Source organism: Python bivittatus, unplaced genomic scaffold (assembly GCF_059951505.1).
Source record: "Python bivittatus isolate LINGU-HERP-01145 unplaced genomic scaffold, Pbiv_v1 ctg000390_np1212, whole genome shotgun sequence".
NCBI lineage: Eukaryota > Metazoa > Chordata > Lepidosauria > Squamata > Pythonidae > Python > Python bivittatus.
The window spans coordinates 1834309-1859216 of NW_028277070.1; the positions used below are offsets into that span (position 1 = coordinate 1834309).

The 24908-nt window shown below is 43.8% G+C and overlaps 1 protein-coding gene across 2 annotated transcripts; it reads right to left on the reverse strand.

Moving 5' to 3' along the window:
* Positions 1-94: 94 nt before the first annotated feature.
* RNF10 (ring finger protein 10) lies at positions 95-23351 on the reverse strand. 2 transcript variants are annotated; one of them, XM_007442081.3, is made up of 17 exons: positions 22773-23351; positions 16871-17076; positions 15608-15807; positions 14817-14907; positions 12299-12483; positions 12079-12215; positions 11449-11609; positions 8223-8354; positions 7104-7350; positions 6328-6461; positions 5945-6062; positions 5002-5103; positions 4542-4679; positions 3958-4055; positions 3597-3657; positions 2893-3054; positions 95-2314 (listed from the first exon to the last, which is right to left on the reverse strand). In XM_007442081.3, the coding sequence occupies exons 1-17, from the start codon at positions 22897-22899 to the stop codon at positions 2241-2243; spliced, it is 2373 nt and encodes a 790-aa protein (XP_007442143.2). In that variant the 5' UTR covers positions 22900-23351; the 3' UTR covers positions 95-2240. The 2 variants fall into 2 exon arrangements, with proteins under 2 accessions (XP_007442143.2, XP_087999938.1); XM_088143812.1 differs by lacking the exon at positions 95-2314 and having other exon boundaries at positions 2893-3056; positions 3598-3657.
* Positions 23352-24908: the final 1557 nt, after the last annotated feature.

Sequence of the window (24908 nt, forward strand, 5' to 3'; positions counted from 1 at the left end):
TTCTTTCTTTCTTTCTTTCTTTCTTTCTTTCTTTCTTTCTTTCTTTTTCTTTCATTCATTCATTCATTCATTCATTCATTCATTCGATAAACAATTCCTTTCTTCAGTTTATTTACTTACTATTTGACTTATACATGACTAATAGGCCAGTGTTTCAATTCTACCCTTAATTGTACTGTTCTGGGTTTCAAAGGAAACTATCCAGAATAATTTAACCCAGGGACTTATCCTCACATCCTGCTAAGTGTAGCACAAAAATACCCTGTTGTTGAAGGACTTGACTGCAGGAAATTTAAAATATGAAATATGCCACTGCAAATAGGCTCTGCTTTCCAAAAGGAGGAAAATGCAGTGTCCTAAGACACAATAACAGTCTGAAAGGATATCAAGGCCTGTTCTCTTGTTCCCGAGTGCTGGACATGGAATGATGTATTGGAATTACAGGCAGATTACGATTCCTAGAAAAACATTAACAGTAAGGGCAGTTTGACCTGTTCCCCAGGGAGGTGGCAGGCTTCCTTCATTGGATGTGTTCAAGGGAGGCTGGACAGGCAGCTGTCGGGGATGCTTCAGTTTGGATCCCTGCCCTGAGCAAGGGATTGACCTCAACGGCCCTCCAACTCCAGAGTTCTATGATGGAGATATCAGACGTACTACCACCATGTCATTTTGTGGGCAATTACAATTAAATTCCACTCAGGCCTGGCCGTGCCGTTACTACAAGAGTTGAACTGAAGACCTGCGGTACTTTTGGTAGTCATCACCCGCTCCACTACAGCGTCCTTCGATTTGCTGCAGTCTCACTTAGTACTGAGAGCCAACGACTATCTTAGTATATTTTTTAAATCAAGGTAGCTTGTTTGGGCATGGCATGTTATGTAAATACAAACATTGTAGTCTGTGAATCTTGGGTTTAGCATACAGAAGGCTGCTAGACATACCTGAAAGTACCATCCTGCTAATTAAAAAGTCTCTCATACTATTGTATACCTGGAAGTAAAGCAGCATCTGTTATCAAAGACACGTGTTTCTAAAGGCCCACCTTGTACTGACAGAATATTCTCCACAGTGGGGAACTTATACAGTCTTCCAGGGAAAGGCATTTCATGCATCTGCTAAATGAGGAGATCATGCAGAGCATAAGTCTGTTAGTTTTAAATTGCTGCAAGATGTGTTACTGGTTTTGGCTGCAATGGAGTAACAAAGCAACAGCTTCCTGTTCTGGATGACAAGCTACATGCTTTGGACATAGGCAATGCCTGTTCACAATGAAACAAGTCGATTCCAAATGAGGGTGACTCAGTCCAAAACAGAATGGGGGGGGAAAAAACCCTAGAGAAATACCAATTGTTGTGCATATGGTTTATTGCAACTATTTACCTTTGCTGGTATAGTACACCAAACTTTATTGTAGTCAATGGAAATGACACTTTAGTACTAACTAATTTCAGATCAAGCCAAAAGCAGTGCAGAATGAGAGACTTTCTCTAACAAAAGAAACAAAAGTGGGAAAAGAACACACACCATCCTGTCCAAGTGGAATCTGGGCACCAAGTGAACGCCAGGCTCCTTCGGGCTGCCCCTTCCGTGCAAAGGGAAACACTGTTCCTCATTTCTCCCTTCCCCAGGAATTAGCACCGTAACTCCAAAAACAGCCACTGCACAGGGACTGACTACAGTAGGTTTCTTCCAACAGAACTGCTGCAAACGCCCTTCAGGGAAAGATTAAGAATGGCAACTGGAGGCAGGAACTGAATTACTTGCACCACGACCGATTCTCCGTCGAGGTTCTAATTAAGTGGACGCAGCAATCAGTACGCCCTCTATTGGCTGGTGCCTTACCTATGTCCGAAGAGGGGCAAAAAGCAGGCTGTAAAAGACTGGTTGCGCTCAGCCCCCTGCAGCCCCAGGCTGATCTTATTCAAAGCTCTCCTCTCAAGAGCAAAAGCAGCTGTGCGCCCTCCACCCAGCTGTGCTGTGCTGTGCTTCTACAGTCCAATTGCAAGTCAGGTAAAAGGAGTCAGCCTGGCATAACCCACATCCTTTTAGCTAAGGGTACGTGATGCAATACTTCATTTTGGTATCAGCAAGCAAACAACATATGCTCATTTTTAATCCCTAACCCTCCCCGCTCCCCGGAAACAGATCGTGTTCGAACTAAAATAATTTATCTATAGCAGCAAAAACACAAAAGCAAACCCAATAAATCTAAAGGAGGAAGAATTTGCCCATTAGTAGAATCACTTGGTGTGAACCACTGAAGTACTGAACAGCAGCTTTTGCTTCTGCTTTTTTTTCTTGCCTCTTTTTTCCTCTGCAAAAAAAAAAACAGCCATCAGTGCTTTTCCAAGCAACTTTCATTTGAGCAGGACTGCTAAATTATTTGCAAGGAAGTTTCAGCCCTCAAGCATGATGGCAGTACTGATTGGTTCCCTTCCTACTTCTTCAGCCATCATTCCTAGGAAGCAGTGTTTGGGAAGGAAAAAGGTTGCAACCTACGATGTAAGTTCCATTACATCGACTGCATGTTGCGTGAAGACCCCAATTCTGTTTTACTGATAAAAAGTACAGCCTGAAAGTTCCAGGGCCCACCCTTGCCATCTCACATGTAGGTCTGGCTAAATATCATTTCCTGGCACCATTATGACTCAAACTCAACTCTGAGCCACACGTAGCCAGTAACTCCACTACCTGCTACTGCAGTACAAGCTGGCACTGCCACACCATCCTATAAAGTCTGATTCATACACTGTATTCTGCTGGAAAAACCCAAGGGAGGTATGACCAGGATGGCACAAAAGTGGGAACCACCAGGGAGCCATGACAGAGAGGCCCAGCTGCACCTACATTTCTGCACAGAACTAAAGGCTGGTTCCCTGTTCTTTTGCTTACCTAAGAGGTGGTCAGAAGTGGACGGTTTGTCCAGTTTGAGGAAGGCGGCCTCAATAGCTTGGCTGAACGAGTTCTGGAAACTAGGCACGGGCACACGGTCCGAGTTATCGCTCTCCCCATCGCTGTCTCCTGGAGCCGGACGTGCCACAGTGGTGGTCTCTTCTGAAAAATGCTGTTTTGAGATTCTGGGAAATGCTAAACAGACTTCTCACACCATCATGACGGAATAGCGACCACAGAGCTCCTCTCTGTTGGCTCGTCATTTGTCAGGAAAAGACTGAGATCTCTGCTTTTCAGGTTGCTCTGATTTTAGTATTTACGGCTCATTTGAATATTAGTGTTAATATTCAGATAATATTAACACTAACACAGAAGATAATAGTGTTTTATCGCTATCCTTGATTCATTTTATCTGTTTTTAATCTTATTGACAGAGGCTAACTTTTTTTGCATTTTATCACTATTGTTGGCTATTTCAAATGTGATGCATAAGAAAGGTAGGAGTATCAACTGAGATAGACCCTTCGCTGCACAATTATTTAGAAAGGCCTACTTTAGAAAGCTACTGTATATAAACCCCACACTCCCTCACACCGATGATGTTACCTAGTTGGGTGATGAAACATCTGCACGGAAACAACCAAGCTCAGAGAGCACCAAGGACTCCACAGAAAAGTCTAGACCAAAAGAATAATCCTGCTTACCTTTTTTCTTTGGCTGAGAACTATTCCATATTTCTGGTTTGGCTTTTCCAGCCCTCAGCATCTAAAAAGACACAAGATGGACTCAGAAACCAGACTATTCACCTCACAAGGTGATTTTTATTGATTTCATGATCAAATTGGATCATTGGATTACCAAGTGAGACATAAATCTTTTGCAGAATAATAAGGATGCTGGAGATAAATGAAATGATAAAGGGAATGATAATTTCTACACTTTAGATTTACTCAGCAGTGTAGGCTGCTTTATAATTCGAGTTCAGTCTCAACTCCTGGTCTCCATAAACAGGGCTTGTGAAAGGATCTAATGAGAAGAGAAGGTCTTGCCTACAGCAGCACGCACCTGGGCAAATGAGGGGAAGGCAGAGTCCTCCTCCAGACTTCCAATAAAGGATGTGGGACTGCCAAGGCCGGCAGATGACAATGGAGTCAACAAGGACTCTAGAAGAAACAAAGCCACACGTTGAACATAAGAATGAAGAGTTGTTACTAAAGTGGCAGGGAATAAGTTGCAGATTTTTGATACTGTGCCCTCGAAATCCCACTTTTATTACTATATTAACCCTCCTGGTTTTCCAGATGTGAGCATCCTGTAACTACTATTCAGCCCTCCTAGAGCTCCATCTTGCAAACATCTGCTGCTTTGCCTTTGAAAGTGTCTGGCGATCTTGCAGCTTCACTACTGTCCCCTTGGACATGCAGATGTTAAGAGCTGCCACCAACTGGCGGAGGAAGCAGAATTAAACAAGCCTTTAGACCAGTGTTACTCAACCATGGCAATTTTCAGATGTGTGGGCTTCAACTCCCAGCATTCTGGCTGGGGAATTCTGGAAGTTGAAGTCCACACATCTTAAAGGTGTCAAGGCTGAGAAACACTAATTTAGAGGATGCTGCTGGTTGATGGCTGAAATCACCTTGGCTGCTCACCTGACTGGGAAGTGGGGCTTCCTCCAACACAAGCTAGTAGCGTGTCGCTCTGGTTCTCGGGGCCAGTATGTTCTCCTGAACAGGCGCTGAAGGCCGGAAACTGCTGCAGGTTCTCCAAAGCAATACGGACCTCTGGATCTAGAGGTAAAAGCAAAAGTTCCACTCCTATAACAAACTCACTCATTTGGGTAACAGCTTTCTATTCCGTTACTCTGGTCAACTGAAGTTCAGGCACCTTCGTTTTCTTTCCAATAGCCCCAATGACTTCAATAGCCCTGAGGCTTCACTGTTCCATTTCCATTTCTGCAAAATCACATTTGGCAAGCCAACCTTGTCAGAGTATGGCATAAATGATCCCTTAATACCAACTCTGCTTTCCTTCTCTGCCAAACTAGGCCTAGGGCTGCATACTGGGTGGTAAAAGATACATAGTTGAGCTGTGCCCGGGAGTACCACTCACATTTGCCCTGCTTCTTGTTTTCTTCCATCTCAATTCTGCGTTCCCGACGTCGTTCATCACGTGCTTTCTTCTGTCTAAGGCGCTTCCTTTTTTCAATGTCATCTAAGGGCCATTGAAAGAGAGCCTTGGTGAGATGGGCTACTGCCAGCAAACAGATCTCTCCTGCACAGCCCTTCAGGGAGCTGGGCAGCAGCTCTTCTCCCCCATTCCCATCCCTCAGAAGCCCAAACCCAGTACTTGGGCTTCAGGTTTCATTGGCTACTGAAGTCATTCACCTCCACAGATTCAACCTCATTTCCAAATTCTAACATTTCCATTTGCTGTTTTTCTTCTTTCAACCCAAATTTCAAAGCGTTCTACATGGGGCTACCCTTGAAAAGTATCTGGAAGCTTCAGCTGGTTCAAAATGCAGCCGCACGGGCAATTTTAGGTGTCCCAAAGATAGCACGTTACACCTTTGCTGAGTGAGCTGCATTGGGTCCCAGTTTGCTTCCGGGTCCAATTCAAGGTGTTGGTTATCACCTTTAAAGCCCTACATGGCATGGGACCGGGTTACCTGAGAGACCGTCTCACCCCCATTATATCCACCGGTCCCACCCAGTCAGGCAGGGAGGGTATGCTGCAGACCCCGTTGATGAAAGAAAGTTGGGAACATAAAAGTAAAGTCTCTGACAAAAGTTGCTGAACCCGTCTCCTGAGGATTTCATGGCCACATCCATTCAGCTTTCCTGGGAACAACAGGGAAGCACCAGGATGTTTTTCCCATGTCCCAGGCTAGTCTACAGCTACAGCATTCCTAGTGGCCTTCCAACGATAAACCAGGGGTGAACTCCAGCAAGGTTTGTCAGGTGCTGCCACCTGCTAAATAGAGAGTTAACTTTTTCTCAGAATCCCTTTTTACAACAGAAAGCAGAACTCCTAGAGCTCTGTTTTCAGAACTCACCTGAAAACATCTGCAGCGTTTCCTTCGAAATGACAGGAGGCTTCAAAGCTAATTCGCAGATACTGAACTCACAGGTGAGGGGCAAATGACACAGGTAACGATGACGCTGACGCACATCCTGCAGGCAGGAGTTGTGGTTTAGAGAAGAGAAATGGACCACAACTCTTCTCCCCCAACTCCCACCCCTCAGACTGCCAGCATACAAAATAGGCTAGTCAATTCCTCACATGACCAGCATGTGTTTTCATACCCAACCCCAACAGGCTCCCAGAAAGCGTTTGAGCAAGTACTGAACTGAGCCATCTTCTAGCAAATGAAGGTTTTAATGCTTATCCAAGAGGCAACGTATGGCCATCAACAAGGGCACCACGCCCACTCGTTACCTCCGTCATTGAGTGGCCAGATATCTCGACGACAGTAGCTGTGATCTTCTCTGGACTCTTCTCGAGGCTCCCGTACTCATGCACAAGGCAACGGACATTCACTGGATGCAGATACAGACACTGCCCATCTTCAGCTACGGGGCCAGAAAAGAAGTTATTTCAAGTTACGAAATTAAGACAGCCCCCTCCAGGTGAGAGCATTTAGACAGACCTGTTACTCTGCTGCTCAATATCTAGCAGAGTAAGTGAAAGGACTTCAAAGAGCAGACCACGGTACTCCCAACTGCCAAGGGCAAGAACCTTTTTTTGGAGCTCTGTCTGGGTAATTGCACAAAGGAGATACTCTGCTGGGAACAGGATTTTACTGAATAACTTGCACGTTAGACTCTGGAACAGAAAGGGGCGTTGATTTTGATGAGGAACCCAAGCCAAGCCCACCTCTGCCCTACATTATTACCAACGGACTACACCGTGGGAATGCAGAGCTGCTGCAGAGTATTTTCCAAACCAAATGCATAGCAAGTCAGTGTCCAACTAAGCTACTCAAGCTGTAGCCCAGCCTACAAAATAGGAGTCCAGCGTCTGGAAAACACTGCAGGTTACTGCAAACTACTCAGGGCCTGACCTGCAGTACTCAATGAGCCTTCTCATGGGCGAGATAATTTGGGACTCACTTCTGCCCTGATACCCCCCTCCCACTTCACCGTGTCTCCCTCTTATGTTGTAACAGCTTGATCCCAACCTTCCAAAGCCTTCCCATAACATACAGGACTAACCTTGGTAGAAGTAGTAGGAAGAACTGTGTGCGCGTCCACTGGCAAACGCAGTCTTAGATTTTTCCAAGGCAGATTTACTCAGAATAGCTTCCCCTGCTTCACTTGTGCCTGCCAGATCCACATTACATTCCACTGCATTATCCACTGCCGCCTCTACACTTTCCAAGGGAGGTGGATCTCCACTTGCAGGATCCACAGGAGATTCCAGCATTTCATCATTGAAAGCAGAAAGATACTCTACCATGCACTGTAGCAAAAAAAAGTAGTTAGTTCCAATTGTTCTTATTCCACTTAATTTCTTTTCTACTGGCTCAAGATAGCAGAGACCAGCACAAGGACAAGGGAAAACAACGGCCATGAAGAGAAAATGGGAGATTCATACTCCAGACCAATGGCCAAGTCTGTCTTTGTTTTAAAACTAGGTAAAAGCTGTTTTCAAAACAGGCAGCCTCTGGAGACCCATAGTTCTCAGGGGATCTCTGTGCGGACAACAGCAAGGGCTTCTATTCCTCCCTTCCTGGCACTCCCACACTGCTCTCACCACCGCTGCTTTCAGCCAACCCACAAACAAGCCCCTTGACAAGGTACAGGAGATCCTTCCTCAAGCACCCTCCTCCTACTCATGAGTTACCTCAGTGCTTACCAAAACAGCAGGAAGCCTTTAGGCAGAAAAGGTCACTGACCGACGTTTTCAAAAGCCCACTTCCTTGTCAGCAGAGAACACTCCAATGTCTGGCCGCCCAACAGAAGCAGCAGACATTTCCAGTGCCCACCCTGGAGAAAATCTAATTTGGCGATCACAAACTCAGCACCCATCTCAACATACAACTGCAGCTGCCAGAATTCCCATCCATTGGCCAGGCCCTTTACATCTTGGTTTCTCTTCTGGACATGCTCCAGATTTGAATTTATTTATTGTGAATACTTCTACGCAGATTGCCAGTAATCTTTCAAAATGTAGCATCCAGAAGTGGATGGGACGTCCAAGCTGTCACCCTCAAGTGCAAGGCTAGAGAAGGCTGACCTGGTCCTAATTCATTCTAGGAAGCCCTCTTTATGTTCCACTGGCCTCCTTCTGGAGGCTTATGATGTGTGTTTCAAGACCACGCAAGGGCTCACCTTTCTCTCCTGGGATACTGCTGCAGTTTCTTTCTCATAAGCTTCCGTCATGACTAATTTTTCCACAGCTGCAGTGACACCAGGAGCATCACTGTCTTCTTTATTGTCAGACATCAAGTTGCCTTCTCGATCCTAGAAGGAAAACCAGTCATGTGTATCTTCAAACCACATAATGTAAATCTAATCTATTCATTTTTTCTATCACTGAACTTGGAATGTGATCTTGCAATGTGCAAATTATCAGAAAAGTATTAATAATTTTCTCTTGCCAACATGCTGAAATCTTTATATATTACAGAATACCTTCTATTCTATGGACCCCTATCATGTCATGAAGTTTTGACTCTGAATAAACAAACACGAGCCAATACAAGGGTTTCCAACTTCTGTGTTTTTCTCCAGCAAACGTCTGTCCGTTAAGAATCCACAGAATCATACAGTGTAGGGAATGGAAGAAACCTTGGAGAGTTCATTTAGTCCAACCTCCTGCTGAGTGTAGAAATCCGTTCATAATGCATTTCTGACCGATGCCAACAAAGGAAAGTCCAGCTCCTGGAGCTCTCAATTCCACAGCTGAGCACTTTTTATTGTTCCTTGATGTCCAACCAAACCTACTTCCTTCTAATTTAAATGTATTGTTTCTTATCCTGTCTTCCTGGACAATGCTGATCCCCTTATCTTCTACATGATTCTTGATGAAAGCTATTGAAAAAAGCTATTACAGCCATCTATACCAATGCCTCCAATCCTTCTTCTTTTCAGGCCCTTGATGGCTTTACTCTGGACATGCTTCAGATTTTATTTCTTATCAGTGTTTCTATTAGATTGTCAGTGTCCACAATGGATGCTATATTCTAGGTATAGTCTGACCGGTGCAGAATAGAGAAGAACATTTATCCTCATCTTGTCACTACAATCTGTTAATGCAACCTAGGACTGCATTAACTTTTTTTGCAGCTGCATCAAACTATTGGCTTGTGATTCACCAAAATCCCTTCCTCATGAATTGATGGTCCCACCTCATGCCTTTGATTTTTCCTATCCAACTGTAGGACTTTGCATTTGGCCCTGTTGAAATTAACCTTGCTGATGTTTCAGCATTCAAGATATTGAATCTTGTTATTGTCTTCTAAGAGTTATTCCTCCTTTGTCTTGTCTGCAAATTTTATTAACATATTTTCTAACCCCTCACCCAATTTCAGAACATGCTGAAAAGCACAGGAAGCCCTGTGGCATGCCCCTTGACATGCAGGCACTGGGTACAACTGGTCAGCCAGCTCCATATCCATCCAATGGTAGCACAGTCCAGCTCTTACACGTCTTCTCTACTAGAAACTCATAGGAGATGCTGTCAAATGATTTGCTAAGGACAGGGCACACTATGTCCACCACATTCCATGGCAAACTAAAATGTTCACTACATCAAAAAAGATCAGGTTGGTTTGGCATAAATACATCTGCAAAGAAATGTACTCTTTTCTAAAGGCTCAGAAACAGATGCTTAATAATCTGAGTTTGGCATAGTATATATGTAAGTTCTGTAGTTCCCCATTTTGAAAACAAGAACATTTACTCTTTTCCAATCCTCTGGCACTAAGCCTGTCTTCCAAGACTTCTTACAGAAAAAGGCTCCTAGATGACACCTAGAAGCTCCTTCAAGACCTTCAAATGTAACTGGTTCAGGGTGTCCAGGTGCTCCCTAATCAACACATTATTTTCTTTGGGTTGCCATTTCTTCCTTTTGTCAATTGTTCTGCTCAGGAGAATTTAAAGACAGTTCCCCTTTGGGGAGAGGTCTGAAGAAAAGCAGGAGTCAAGGAGATCTGCCCTCTTCCTATCTTTACTTAGCAGCAACCCCACTGCTTCCTTTTTCTATCTTTGCTACTGACAAAGCCCAGCACCCCATCCCCTTTTTATGCTTTCAGCTTCCCTTGTGAGCCCAAAGGCCTTTTACACTTTAGCCTTTCCAACTTTCTGCAGTTATTAGCTGCTTGCTGGTCCATCCTTTTTAAAGGAAGTGGCATCTTTTGTCCTCCTCCAGTCTTCTATTCTCCTGGATTTCTCAAAGATGATAAATTAAAATGTGGATGCACATCAGTAAGTATTGTCTGTACCCTAGGGCACAACTGAACTATGACTCTATCAAGCTCAAGCTGGAATCTTCCTCTTTCAGTTAGTTCTTCACAGTTATTCCATGAAATGCATATATTCTTTTTGGTTCATTCTGAAGTTCAGCTCTCCTGATATCAAGTCTACAGTTTCAGGCTATCTGTATGTGCTCTTCCTTAGTGAGCTTCCAGTTTTTTAAATTTTCAGTAGCTTTTTGGGCAGCTACCACAGTTGCTCCTGCTGTTTTCCTTTTTTTCTTGCCAGGAATGACTTGCAGTTGTGCTTTCAGTATATCCTCTCGTCTTCAGTAATTTTACTCATTAGCTTCTTTTATGAAAGAATCCAGCTCTATGTCAATTCAAATCTGGTTTCCTAAAGCCCAAGGGATGAGTTTCAGATTTATTTCCTTTAGTATCAATACATCCAACATTACATGGTACTTTCTCTCAATGTTGCTGATCTTCTGCTTCCTAAATTAACTTTTCTGTTTTGGTTAGCTGGTCTTCTACCCAATGAAGGAGAAAATCGCCAGAGAGGAAAGTCAGAAATTTCTTGGAAGGACTATTCCTGGCAGAGTTTGTCTCCCAATAAGGTAAGTGTAATTACAGTCCCCCATTGCTACTTTATGCCTCACTGAGAGATCTGCAATTGGCTTCTGGAATGCTTCATCCACATCCTCTTAGGTGGGTGGGATACACCGTATCAGTGATGATGCTTTTATTCCATCTTCATCTTTATTACCTATATATCCTTTCCTCCTAGTAGTTAAAAACCACATGGGGTCATTCCTTATTTTTACTTTTAGAATCACCATACTGGGAGGTCAGTTGGAGTTACCCAGTAAATATCATGATCAAGCAAAGATCTAAACATGGGTTTCCCTCAGGTCAGTCCAATCCAATCCTTGTAAAATAAACCATACTGTGTAAGCTGGAAATATATGCACATTACTTCAGGCTATTCTAAACAAACAAAATACATTAGCCCATCCATGAAAACAAGGGCATGTCCAATGAAAGTGTCCCAAGCCAATGACTGTCATTCTGCAAGCCAGTAAATCACACTGATTTCCACCCCTCTCCATGTATCTTTAACCCAAAGTTTAAGGGTTCTCCACCTTCAGTTCCTGAAGGGCTGCTTCAATGAAACATGCTTCAGGTGTATGCTTATCCTCCTCGTACTGATGCAGAAGGGCCGTCTTTTCCTCCAAGATTACTTGCTGGAGCACCTGAGCCTCAGAGGCCAGAAGCAGTTTTGAATACTGGCCGTGCTGCTTGTCTGGTTGAAGAGACATGAAGAGGTAGTTAGTTAGTTATACACTGCCACAACCCTTATCGCTGCATGTGGACATACTGGAAACCAGCCGCCCACAACGTACTTCATATTCTCAAAGCAACTTCTTAAAGGAATTTCATTAAAACTTGGTCTTAAATGACAAAATACTTAAGACCCATTTATAATGAAGAAAACCTGCATGATGAGAAATAACTTCTAGCTGCTTCAAGCTGACTAATCCGAGTTTGTGTTCAGTTGCCTTTAGAGGGCATGAGTTGATTTTAAATAGTATACGGTCTGAACAACTGCAGGGCATCAGTTCTTTATGGAACTACTGCCAAGACTGGCTGTCCCTTTCAACCAACTGGTTTCATACCTCTGAAAACAACTGTGCCTCATTCTGTACACAGCTCATGGTTTGCAGAACTCGAAGCAGCCCCAATTTATGAGACACTCGAATCCTCTCACTTACCTCCCAGATGAATAGGCTGCTCCACACGAGTTAGCTTTGACTTTGGCAGGGCTATCAAGACCCCTTTCTCCCGCTGCATTAGCTGCATTGTAATTATATCACCAATGGCATACTGACGGGTTTCCAGAGCAACCACACTGCAAAAAAGATAGGCAGTGAATGACAACTGATTTGGTACAGAAGCAAAAGAACACCTCACTCAGGGAATCAATCTCTTTACCTCTTGAGGTCCTTCTTGTGAATAGAGCCGTAACAGATGGGGCACTTACTCCAGGTCTTCTCACTCAGAGAGAGATAATGCAGGATACACGCCCAGCAGAAGATATGCCCGCAGTGAGTGATCTTGGCAGCAGTGGGCGGATATAAGCATATGGGGCAGGAGGGCACTTCATGGCTGTAAATCCGCTAGAAATGTGCAACAGAATCCCATTTATAAAACTAAAACCTCAAAAAAGTATTTTTCTTTAAAAAGTAGAATGTATCAAACTTGATGTGGGGAGCTGACTATTCAAAATCCCAGCCATCAGTGCAATAAAGCAGTTGGCCATCTGATTGATAGTTATGTAAGAAAACATGCATCTCTAAGCAGCACTGAGGACTGTCATTCCAGCCACTTGCTCAATTCAGGAACTGCAATGGAGGACATAAGGACAACACCCCTGAGAAGTGACTGTCCAGTCTTTGTACGAAGTCCTATAGAAGAGCAACCCCAGAATCTGAGACTGTCAGTTCCACTGTCAAATAGCTTGTACCATACTGAAAAAATTAAATTTGCTCCCCTATAATTTCCATTCTAGTTCTACATGGCATAAAGCAGGCAGCAGGGTTTTGTTAAACTCCATTCCACTGTAGAACATGTCAACAACATGTTAAGATACCATTCCCTTTGCTCTGGTCACAAAGTTTGCTAACCAATTATTTTCGGCCAATAAAGCTGAGCCAATGATTGGCTAGCTCAGAAATAAGAAATGACCAATTTGCATGGGGTGGTACTATAATCCCTTCAAGGTGAAGCATCAACCCAAAAGAACAGTCTACTGACTGTGGCCCGCCTAGCCCTCCTATTAGACAGCTGTCAAGCCAAAGCCAAGAAGAAGCCAAGCAGACAAGATATGAGAAAACTAGCACCCTCTAGGAGCTTGAGCCATCAGAACCAGCATTAATAGCTTTATCATCAATGATTTTCCAGCGTTATTCTAAAAGTTCATCAAAAATGGAAATCAGAGGCAAGAGAAAAGAAAAAGCTGCTAAATCCAAGAGGACCAGTCAAACTAGCCAGCACTGGAACTGTGGCAATGTTCAGACCCCATCTCTTCTGAATGCAGTTGCTATCGTGCAAAGTGTTATAATTTTCATAGCAACTTCACTGGACTTAACAGGAAAAGCATTACTTTTAACCGAAACCAGTCCAAGTGAGCGCAGATATGGGAGGTTAGCCCCGAGCAGCCGATCCGGTACAGGGCAACTCAGAAGAACACGTGCAACTGGCTCAAGCTCTGGGCCTAAACGTACAGAGGCATTCTGGAAAAGGGATGGAGGGATGTTGTTAAGTCTCTTCTCCGCCCCCCGAGAGGGCACGGCATCAAATCGTGCCAATGTAGATGCCCTTCCGCGGGGGCTGAGAAGGGCTAGTAAAGATATTTAGGGAGTCCTGATAAGGGCCCTATAGCGGTGAAATTACGTTCCAGCCTTATCATTGTGTAAATCTGAATCAATGACTCCTTGTTTAACCTTTTCTAAACCCAGCGTGAATAGGTGTGGATCGAGAGTCTGCACTGAGCCAAATTCACCGACAGCAATTCATTTCTTCCGAGAGAAGCTGGAAACGATCAGCCAGACTGAGCTGGGTTACGGACTTGTCCTCAAATGCCATTTCAATCAACATTTGGCTGGCAGAGTCTTATCTGGGAGAGTCTTTAGCTGGAGGAAGTGCTGGCCACCAGGAGACGGAATTGATTCTAATGCAGATGTGTCCTTATATGCACAAAAGGCTTACCATTGGCTTTAAACTGTTCAATTGCTGGCAGGACAGAATTACTACCATTACAGCTGGAAAATTTTATTACAGCTGCAGTGGACCTTTGTGCCCCAACCGAGACGCCGTAACTTTGCTGACTGCAAGTGGTGGCAGACTGGTAATAAATGCCTAGCTATTTAAAAGGCCTTGACCTGCTTAATTTGGTTACCATTAATTGTCCAATTATATGGGCTGTTTAGTGTAATGCTTTGTGAATACAGTCCCCTAGATTTTGGAATAGCTGATTTCTAGCTTTTTATCTTGACGGTATGATGCTAATGCATGTCGGCTTTCCCACAGTACTCTCTGGGACACCAGCGACTACATTATCAACATACAGAAAGATGGACATTGGTTTGTGAGCCAAGGGTAGAAATCATGTTTGGCAGGAGCTTATTATCAGTAACATAAACTTTTAACTAATAAAGAGGCCAGAATGCAATTTTGTTTGACTCCTTTAAGGGTGGAAATAAGGTTTGTCAGTGCAAGCCTTTTGACATATATAAAGGTGTTTTTGTGTGGCATCATTATCAGCTAGAAAGATGAGGCTGCTAATTTCCTCCATAGCTTCTTTCTGGGAATTGTAGTTTTGAATTCCACAAGTTACCTATGAGCTGCGTAGAGGACTTCCTTTTCTGTCCTGAATCTCTCCCACCATCCAGATTCACAGGCTGACCCCAGTTCTTGTTGTCTCAGAGAGAGGAAGAAGAAGGATACTAACCACTTGTTGCACAAAGTCCCAGTTGACCAAGGTATCTGGGTCAGTGAAGTGAACCGTGTAGTCCTGATCATCACGCACCACAAACTGGCAGCTGGAAGGAATATGAGGGATTTAAAACTAAAAACTCACTAATAATAATTACTTGAAATTGATTATATGGAAATGATCCAGGGAGACAGATATTCAGATTAAGTAAATGTTTCGACAATTACCTACAGCAATCTTAAAACAACACAATTACTCTCATTTTCCCATTCATCTTTCCAACTGTAGTCTAAACTGTATGATGAGAGGCATCAGTGGGGAAGGATATACTACATGAATGAGTAAACCTCTTTCAGAAAATCAAACATATTAAGGAGAGAAAATCTGAAAGCATCTGCTTTTTGAAAATCTATCAAGGAATGCTCTCAATTAACCAGAACTGCTGTCACTATTTATTTCTGCAGATGAAATAATGCACATTACATCTTCTTAGCTTTAACAGTTTCATAAAGCTCTGTTGTATTGGCAAAACTGGAGTTGAATTCACATCACTAATACTTTTTCTTTCTTTTGAATGAACTCAAATGCAAATAGCAATTTTAATACTTTTCAAATAGAATAGGGCAATGAGAGCTAATTACCAAAATAGCTTCAAAGGTAAAATATAAATCCAAAGTAAATGTTTACATGGAACACAAAAACTATAAAATAGTAGCTTAACCAAAGGAACAGATAGGAAAAGAAGCATAGGAACTTGATTAAATGTTCTCTCAGATATTTATGATCCAGACAGATTTCACACTCACTTGGCCTGAAGGAAAAGCTCCTTGTTGAAAGGTTTATTTTCCCATTTGTTCCTTTTCCCCCAGGTGCAATGGCTACTCCCATCAAAATGGCTAGCTTGGCCACGAGGTTCAAATGTGAAATTCAGCAAATGGTTAAGATTAATCTTCTTGGGGCCAGAGAATTGGGCAGGGCTAAACTCTGCCCGCTGGGCTTCTGCTACCTGAGAAAACAGACAATTTAGTTTGCAGGAGTTGTATACAAAAAGCTGTGCCATACAAAGACCATTATTTTTACCAGGAAGATGAACATTAGGCCAGAAAGTTGGAACAATCTCCTGGAGGAGAGCAAAGGCAAACTGCTGCTTTACTCTTGCCAAAAAATTTTTTGGCATGAGTAGGAGCAGAGCTCAAACCAAAGGAACCTTTATTTTCCTTATTCCATTAAATGAGCCAATAGCTTCTTATTCTATAGTTCTTTACATCACAGAGCATACGATTCACATGCAAAAGGACAATTGACTTTTCTCTGATATTACTGTCTATGTATCATCACAGATCTTTTAAATATATTTTGCTTTGAAAGACCATGATCTGGAAAACTGCTTATACATCCCTTAAAATACAAGTTAAAGAAGGATTTGCGATTTATTGTGAATGATTTTTTAAAATATACAAATGGAAGCAACAACATCAATAGTCTAATAATTTACAACCTTCAAGTTTTGATTGATTCTTCTTTCAAGAATTAAATATTTGAGGCCACACTTCAATGAGATGTATTTTGGGACTATAACCCTCATCATCCTTGAATATGAGTTAGATTAGATACAAGATAAAACCTTAAACATCTAGAGTTTATATGTCTGGGGAATGCTGCACTACATTATCTTTCTTGCAGCTGAAGACTGCCATAAATGTTTGATTACCACATTTTATAGAACCAAGAAAAAAACATACACACTGATGCCAATATTTCCTTCTGTATTCATATTCAGGAGCAAAGAATCCATAATAGCTTCTTGCCTGCAGCCTTCTGAGAACTGAATTTGGTCATGATTTTTTTCACTCCCCACAAACATGATAGGGCATTATTGTTTGATCCTCCCACAAACATAATATAAGGTTAAAATATTCAGTTCAATGAGATTCTTAATTCTAATCTGTATTTCACATTTTTAATGAGAGAAGAAAAATACAAGTTTCCATTATGTCAGAAGAGACAGAAAAGGCAGAATGTTTGCTTAACTAAGGCACGTAAATATCCAGGTTAGGGCAGATTCTCACCTCATCTCGTCTTCCACCATTAGAAGAAAGGCTAAAAGATTTGCCACCACTGTTCTGTTCCCCCCTCTGAGGGGGCATCTTGTTAAAAGCTTTGCTTTTCTGTGAAAAGGAGCGACGGGACTGACTGGAGAAAGTCTCATTTTTGGGATATGAAGTTTCTCTCTTACGATTATAACGCTGTCTGGATCCATTTGCATTTTTTCCCTCTAAAACAGATTTTAAAGCCATAAAGCAAATTTTCAGCATTAAGTCAAAAGCAACTCCTACCACAGTAAATAACGTCTATCATGTCAAAGGGACAGACAGATAGGTAACACAAGCAAAATTTATCTAGAGAAGCCTATTGCAAAGAATGGAAGCTTCAAGACTTCAGTGTCAAACCAAACATCTTTCTTTAAAGATCTTGCTAACTGAAGATATTTTGATCTTAAAAGCTAGCATATTTTTCTGACCCTTGAACTGGCATAAAAAAAGTATTGCACTAATAGAAATATTGGCATATTTACTTACAACAAGAAAGCATTACCATTATTATTACTCATCCTCAGAATCACTTAGGAAGAGAGCTGTGTTAGTCTATGGTGGCCCAAAAAGATTCTGGCAGCACCTTTTCAGACGAATACAATTTTATTAACATTTGGTAGTCGTAGTATACTTTATTGATTAGTCAATTGACCATATCAAGGTTAACATTTCCTAGAAAACCTAATGATTATTAGTTCCTCAGTTGCCATTTCATTACAGTATTCTATTGCTTTGAATCATGCTAAGGGAATTAGATAAATAAACTTAAATGTTTTAGGTGTAATAAATTTATTTTTGCAGACAGTTCTGACAAGGAAAACACTGGTCTTTTTAGAATTTGAATTTATACACTCAAGCTTTTCCCTCCAGCAACATTCAATTTAGCACACATCCAAACATTTGGTGAACAAAATAAACTGTCCTGCATGCAATCCAAAGTAACAATGACTGCTATCCAATGCAGGAAATAAATTTCCATCATCACTAGTTTCTTCTTCTCAAGAAAGAAGCTGCTGCTAGGACAGGGAGCTTGGGAGTACTATGCAACTTTAAATACTACAAGGTGTAAAATTTAAAACTTTGTTATATAAATTCTCTCAATTGGAAACAGATTTCCCACATGCAGTATGCAAAAAGGCTATACATACAGATGACAGAAGTTGCCACAAAATGAGAGTAGGCATTTGTAGTTTGCAACTTATAAATGTTAAGCACATTCAAATAACTTCCTGATTGGAAACTATTAGAACCTATTAGAGCCTCTTTGGTCTAGTGGTTAAGTCACCAGGCTCGAAACTAGGAGACAGTGAGTTCTGGTCCTGCCTTAGGCATGAAAGCCGGCTGGGTGACTTTGGGCCAGTCACTTAGCCCAACTCACCTCACAGGGTTGCTGTTGTGGGGAAAATAGGAGGAGGAAGGAGTATTATGTATGCTCACTGCCTTGAGTTATTTATAAAAATAATAAAGGTGGGACAAAAAAAATCTAAAAATCTAACCTAGCAAGTACTATACTGAATTTTTGCTTATTGAATCTTGTATATAAAAAGGCCTTTTTTTATAAAACATTTGTCATATATACTTTTTAAAGCTTACACTTGAGAAATAAATTGTTTGATAACTGCTAGACAATTCTGTAGCTTCAGAACTGTCACCACAGGCTTGACAGAATGTGAAGGTAATATCAGCATCATCAGCTATTTGCACTACTGGCTGTTCAGATTAGAACATAATCAATGTCTGCACACATGGCTGTCATAAACTAAAAGCAGCACTTTCTAAACCCAAGCCTTTTATCTACAGAGAGCCTCCAGTTGCTAACCTGAAAAATTAGTTCAATATAGTTGGCCAAACTGAATTTCACCTTCTGTGGTGATGGAAAATTTGTGGACTCTACAGAACTAACCACAATCCTGCATTACCGTGACCTGGAACGCAATCAGAGCTTCATCTAAGTCTTGTTAATAAAAATATTCTAGTTAAACTATAAGCCAGTTTGGTGCAGTGGCTAAGGCAACAGGCTAGACTGGGAGTAAACACCAACTCGCAGGCACAAAAAGTTAAACTATACATAAAACAGCATAGTCTTTCATATCTTCTTGTGGCAGCCCCTTCCTTTTGGAATGATCTTCCCCCGAGATACGGTTGACCCTGACGGCTTTCAGAAACAGTCAAGACCTGACTGTTTCCCCAGGTGTTTGGGCCAGGATGAGTAAAGTCCCAATTGGATGAATTATAGTCCATTTTAGTTCTGATAGCTATTTTATTGCTTTAGGTTGTTTTTAATGTTGTAGGTTGTTTTCCATTGCATTTTGTGCTTGCTTGATGATTTCTGTATGCTGCCCAGAGTCAGTTGTTGAGCTTAAGCTATTCTTTAAATGAATAAATACATTGTTACTGAACATAATGAGCCAATATTTACAGTCTTTGTTGGAAAAATTATGTGAAGCCCTAGAATAATTAGTTTTCTTACACGGGGCAGTTGAGTCAGATGTTCAAACCAATGAGATGATACGCAGGTGTGAGTTTAAGCGGCATTCTCCCATTAAAAAGACAAACCAGCCACAAGTGGTTGCCACCACTTGAGTCTGCCTTCACGAAACAGCTCTGTGGAAATGAATTCCATTCCAGTCAAAAAAACCCTCTGAATAGCTCAGAAAAAGAGTTGTTGATACTCATGAGGCTAGAAGGGCTGATTTAATCATTACCAAAGACTTTGGCCTCCATCATCAGGCAGACAGGATACAAATGAAGAAAATGCAACATTATTATTACTTGTCCAATAAAAATCACCCCAAGTACAAAGCATATAACACTCCAGGAGGTTATAAAGAATCCCAGGATAATGACAAAGAAACTGCAGGTGCTTTTGTGCTGCCTGATGTCAGTATATGTGAGTCCACCATAAAGGAAACAATGAACAAAAGGGGCATGCATGGGAGGATACCGGGGGGAAACCGCCACTCTCCAAAATGCACACTGCTGCTCGTCTCAAGTTTGCCAAAGACCACCTGGATGATATAGCAGGCAACTGAACAATGCTCAAAGGGCAGATGAGATGAAAGTAGTCCTTTCAGATAATAATGAGAAACCTTATGCTTGGAGAACACAAAACACTGTTCCACCACATTTCAGATGTGAAGCATGGCAGTAGAAATATCATGACTTAGGCTGCTTTGCAGCCTTGGGATCTGGACAGCTCAATCGTTGATGGAACAATAGATTCTGCACGGTACCAGCAAATTCTACAAGAGAATGTCAGGTGAACGTAGCACATGCGTTCCAATAATCAACAGGTACAGGAAACATTTGAAGTCATGGCTGCTAAAAGAGGCACCACTGTTACCAAATCTAAAACTTCACATACTTTTTCCAATGATGTCAATGAATGTTGGCTCAGAGTGTTCAGTAAAGACATGACACAGCAAACTTTTGCATGCTGTTTCTTTAGCCAGAGTCTCTTTATCTATTAAAACGACATAGATGACGCTCAGATCACACTATAGGTCACAATACTGGACATTTCTCAAGGGCTCACAAACTTTCATTACTGTACGCATGAATCCAGGACAAAATATTCAGACAAGTTTTAAAAGACCATGTTCCTGCCCCTGAAGCAAGCAGAATGAGCCCTATATTAATTATGAGATTTGCTCAAAAAAGGGTCCCGTGACTTTAGCTCAATTGGTGACTTCATGAACATGTTGGCTTGCCATTGCTTCCTTCCAGGATGTTTTTTTCAACTTCCCTTCTAGCCTACACTTCTGACATTTCCTATGGTATCCCAAAAACTAACCAGGACCAGTCTGGCTTAGCTTTTTGAGATCACAAAAATGAAGTTGGTGCTGTCTAGATATCAGCTTCAAATATAGCATCGTTGCTATTTGTTTGGACAGCAGGGATGTCCAAAATTTGTTGATCTGGGAATAAAATATTCCAGAATGTTTTAGTTCCCTCCAGAATATGCCAAATCTCCCCTTAGACCATGCCATTTTAAGGCAGTTTCTGGAAGTAAATGGACATGGTATTCCTGAGGAGACATCTGATTTGGGGTTGAGCAATCCCTGGATCACCTCAAATTATATCCACTGAAACAATGAACTGCTTGTAGATTGGCATGGTCTGGAGAGATATGTTCCTAGGAACCATTTTATTTATTTAGCATATTTATGTAGCCACCCATCTCACAAACATTCCTGGATCAATACATTTCCATATCCCTACCACACAGTTAGCACCCAAGACTGCATGCTGAACGCAATACTTTTTTACAGTATGCATTTGCTATTAATCATATCAACGTAATTAAAGAATTTCAGGACAATTAAGATATAATATTGAGAATTATATAATTTAAGGTTGCGTCCCAAATCAAATATAACATTCAAAGCTTTATCATACAGAGACATTAATTTTATGGTGTCTGCTCCACAATAAGATCTTTAAATCCATCTCTGGTATGTCAGTTAAACACTGAAGTGCCTAGACTTTAGAAACACAGTTGCAAATTAGAATTATGGGGGCTGGAATTGTTGAAATTGAATTTCAACTGTATCTAGCATTGCTATCTCGGCAGTGGCAGCACTTAACAGATCCTGGCTGATCTCACAAAGAAAGAAGAGTTGGATGTGAATAGTCTTCAGATAGGAGATCACCTGGGCACTCCAGGACAGTTGGTTAGATAAGACAAGAACATATCTCAGACACTGACAAACTACTTTCATGCCATTCCCAAGAAAAAAATATGGATGCAGTCACCAGAAGTCAGGCTCAACTTGTGAGAGTCTCTACTTTTCTAACTCTGCAAAATGAGGATGCCTCCAGGACAAAGGAGTGTTTCTTCTAAGGTGATTGGCAGCTTGGCACAGAGCAACAACTGCATCAAGAAGAATGGAGACAAGGACTCCTCATCACTGATCATCAGCACTGCCAACAAAAGTTACTGGAGTGAAGACCTATTGAGGCCATCTGCCCTATTTCATCTTATTAAAAAGCTGTGAACAATTTTTAGATTATTATTTCTGACTTTTTAGTTGCAATACGTAAGTATTCCAAGTAAAGAAAAACAAATACAATAATGCTTTTCAAGAAATGATTGGACAAACATTTGTCCGAGATGGTATGAGGACTCCTGCCTCAGGCAGGGGGTTGGACTAGAAGACCTCCAAGGTCCCTTCCAACCCTAGGAGTCTATGATAAGCTTGGAAATCCAGCTAGCAGAGTTCCCTGTTTATTGGACAAATAAATAGCAAGCTCCTAAGGCTTTTAAAGATGCTTTAACATCTTCAGGCTTTGTGTAGACACTCTACATATTTGCTAACATAGTCTTTCTTTGATTTGTTTGTTTGATATGATTGCCAAACATAGTATTTCCTAATTGGCCTTTCCCCATTATGGAAAGAAGTCTCTACCCTCCCAAGTTACATGTTAAAAAAACCCTGTTGAAACATCCCAGCATCCAAGTATTTGCCCCACTCTTAATCAAGAGCAAAGTTGAGATCTGACCTAGAGCTGGCAGCAACCTTGTCTGAAAGTGTTTCATCCTCTCTTTAAAGAAGATAAACAAGGATCACCCCCACTGTCAGTGTCTTGTGGCAGGAAGCTGTACATGTTGGTATAACAAGATTTGTGCAACCAGCTCAGCACGTTGTACCAACCCAGCTGCGGGTTCTTGTACTTCGGTCTAGCGCAGCGTTTCTCAATCTCAGCAACTTTAAGATGGGCGGTCTCCAACTCCCAGAATCCCCCAGCCGTTCCGGGAGTTGAAGTCGGCCCATCCTAAAGCTGCTGAGGTTGACAAGCACTGGCGTAGGGTACTCTCTGAACCAGATCACCGCCCACCAGCTTCCCCTCGTGGTCCACCCCCGCCGCGCCGCCTTACCCCCTTTGGGCTTGGACTCCCCCCCGGCCGGGCCGGCGGAGTTAGAGCGGGGCTGCTGCCCTTTGCCTCCCGTCGCGGAGGAGGAGCCGGGGCCGAGGCCGGAGCCGCAGGGGCTGTTCTTGTCCATGGCGCTGGCAGGCGGGCGCGGGGGCGCCACTACGAAGCAGGCGGGCGGGCGAGGGCGGCTGGCGGCTGGGGCCGAGGCCCAGGCTCATGGCCCGGCGGCGGGGTCGGCGCAGCGCAGTCGTCTCGGCCACCCTCATGGCGACATGTTCCTCGCTGCTTCGCCCGGGCGAGGGAAGAGATTGGCCGGCGCGCGGCCGCCACAGGCCTGCGGTGCCGAGTCGGAGCCTGCGCCCCGCGGACGGAGGAGCGGCCTCGGGAGAGCGCGGGAGCCCGGGAGGCTCCGCAGCCGGCCCGGCCTGCGCCGGCGCCTCGAGAGCGGTGGGAAGGGGAGTTCGCCGGCCAAGGGGAGCCCCCAGGCCGCGTCGCGCCGCCGGTCCCGCCTCAGCGCCGCCGCCGCCGCTGCCTGTAATGGCGACGAGTCGCCCTCCGCCGTGACGGGAAGGCCCGGATGGAGCCTTTCTGGCGGGGGCGGGGCGCGCCCCGCCGCAAGGCATGCTGGTCGTGGTGGTTCCTCGTTCCGCGGCCGGAAAGAGCTCGCGCCGCCCTCCTCTCGAGAGAAAACTACACCTCCCGACAGCCCGTGGTGGAGACTCGCCCCAGCGGCGCCCTACGCCGGCGTTGTTTTGGGTGTTGGTTTGGCGAGCCGAGCCGAGCCGAGCCTTGCGGGCGGGCGGGTTCCTGCGAGCGTTGAAGCGGCAGCGTCAGGTGGATGCGTGCAGGTGGGGGTCGCGAGAAGCTGGCGCGGTTTCCTGCATTAAGGAGGCTTGCACGGGAGGCGCGGTCTCCTTTCAAGTTATCCCTGCAACGACCCACCGCTGAGATAGAAACTCACCTAATTCCTGCGCCTGGCCAGGCTGAACTTTGGGTGTCCGCATTCCTACTCTATCGAGCCCCTAAACTCTGCGGGCCACTTGGAAAAGTCCGTGGAGGCCCTGAAGACTTCTCACGGCACGGCGCGGTTCTCACCCGGAAACCGTAACGATGCCGGATCGCAGGCAGGGCCAAATTCCACATTCCCGCCTTGTTCGTGACCTAAATTACGATTCCCCCGCAGGAGGGATCAGCAGCGGCCAAACCGGCCGGCGCACCTCATGTTTCGAGCGGGGCTGCTCCAGGCCTAGGCGCAAATCGCTTGTCCATGGCATCGAGGCGCAGGAGGGCCGTCACCCAGTCCAGCCAGCCTCCGGCTTGCGGCAGGGCTTGCTAAAGCGTTTCAGGCAGCCTCTCTGAGGGCCTCCCACGGAGGGCAGCGCCCCCTTCCAGAGGCCAGCTGTTCCACCGGCTGACGGCTCTTACTCTGGGAATTCCTCCCAACAGCTACAGCGGTACCTTGGTTCACGGACCTAATTCATTCCACGATTCTGTTCGCGAACCGAATAAAATTTCCCCATAAGGTTCAGTGTAAATAAGGTTAATCCGTTCTGAACCATATGTATTTTTTGTTTTACCACAAAAATATGAAACAAAGTACAGGCGGTCTCGCCTAGAGGAAGCCACAACCACGTGTCAGAGCAGTGAAGATGGCCGCCGGTCGTGTTCGTCACCCGATGTGGAGTTCGCGAAAGGAAGCAAAATTTTGTGAACGCTGCTGTTCGTGAACTAAATTGTTCATGAACAGAAGCATTTGTGAACCGAAGTATTACTGTATCTTCCTCTTTCCCTGCACGTCATCCTGCTGGCCGGCCCCACCCTCTGGGGTGACGGAGAACAGACGGCTCCCTGTCCTGTGCGACATGCCCCGAAGACCACGCAGACAGAATCGTATCCCCCTCGGTATCATCAGCACGATACGACCAGTGATGCATCTCCACCCCTGGGCAACCAACGACGCATTTCAAGTAGTGAGAGAATAAGCCGGGAAAACAGAAACCCTGTTATCAGAAGCACCCGCTTGCCCCTCATCCAGAGCTCGAGGTCTCGCTCCGACAAGCGATTCCAGAAAACAGTATTGCTGCAGGCACGATAACTTTGCAACGATACCTCGTTATGTCTGAGGGGCAAAAGCTACGC

Coding starts and splice junctions, on each gene's coding strand:
- RNF10 (XM_007442081.3), bottom strand. CDS start 22,899: ATGGACAAGAACAGCCCCTGCGGCTCCGGCCTCGGCCCCGGCTCCTCC. Junction 17,077..22,772: donor GGAGTCCAAGCCCAAAGGGG/GTAAGGCGGCGC, acceptor AATCTGTTTTAG/AGGGAAAAAATGCAAATGGA. Junction 14,908..15,607: donor GAGCTTTTCCTTCAGGCCAA/GTGAGTGTGAAA, acceptor TATTCCTTCCAG/CTGCCAGTTTGTGGTGCGTG.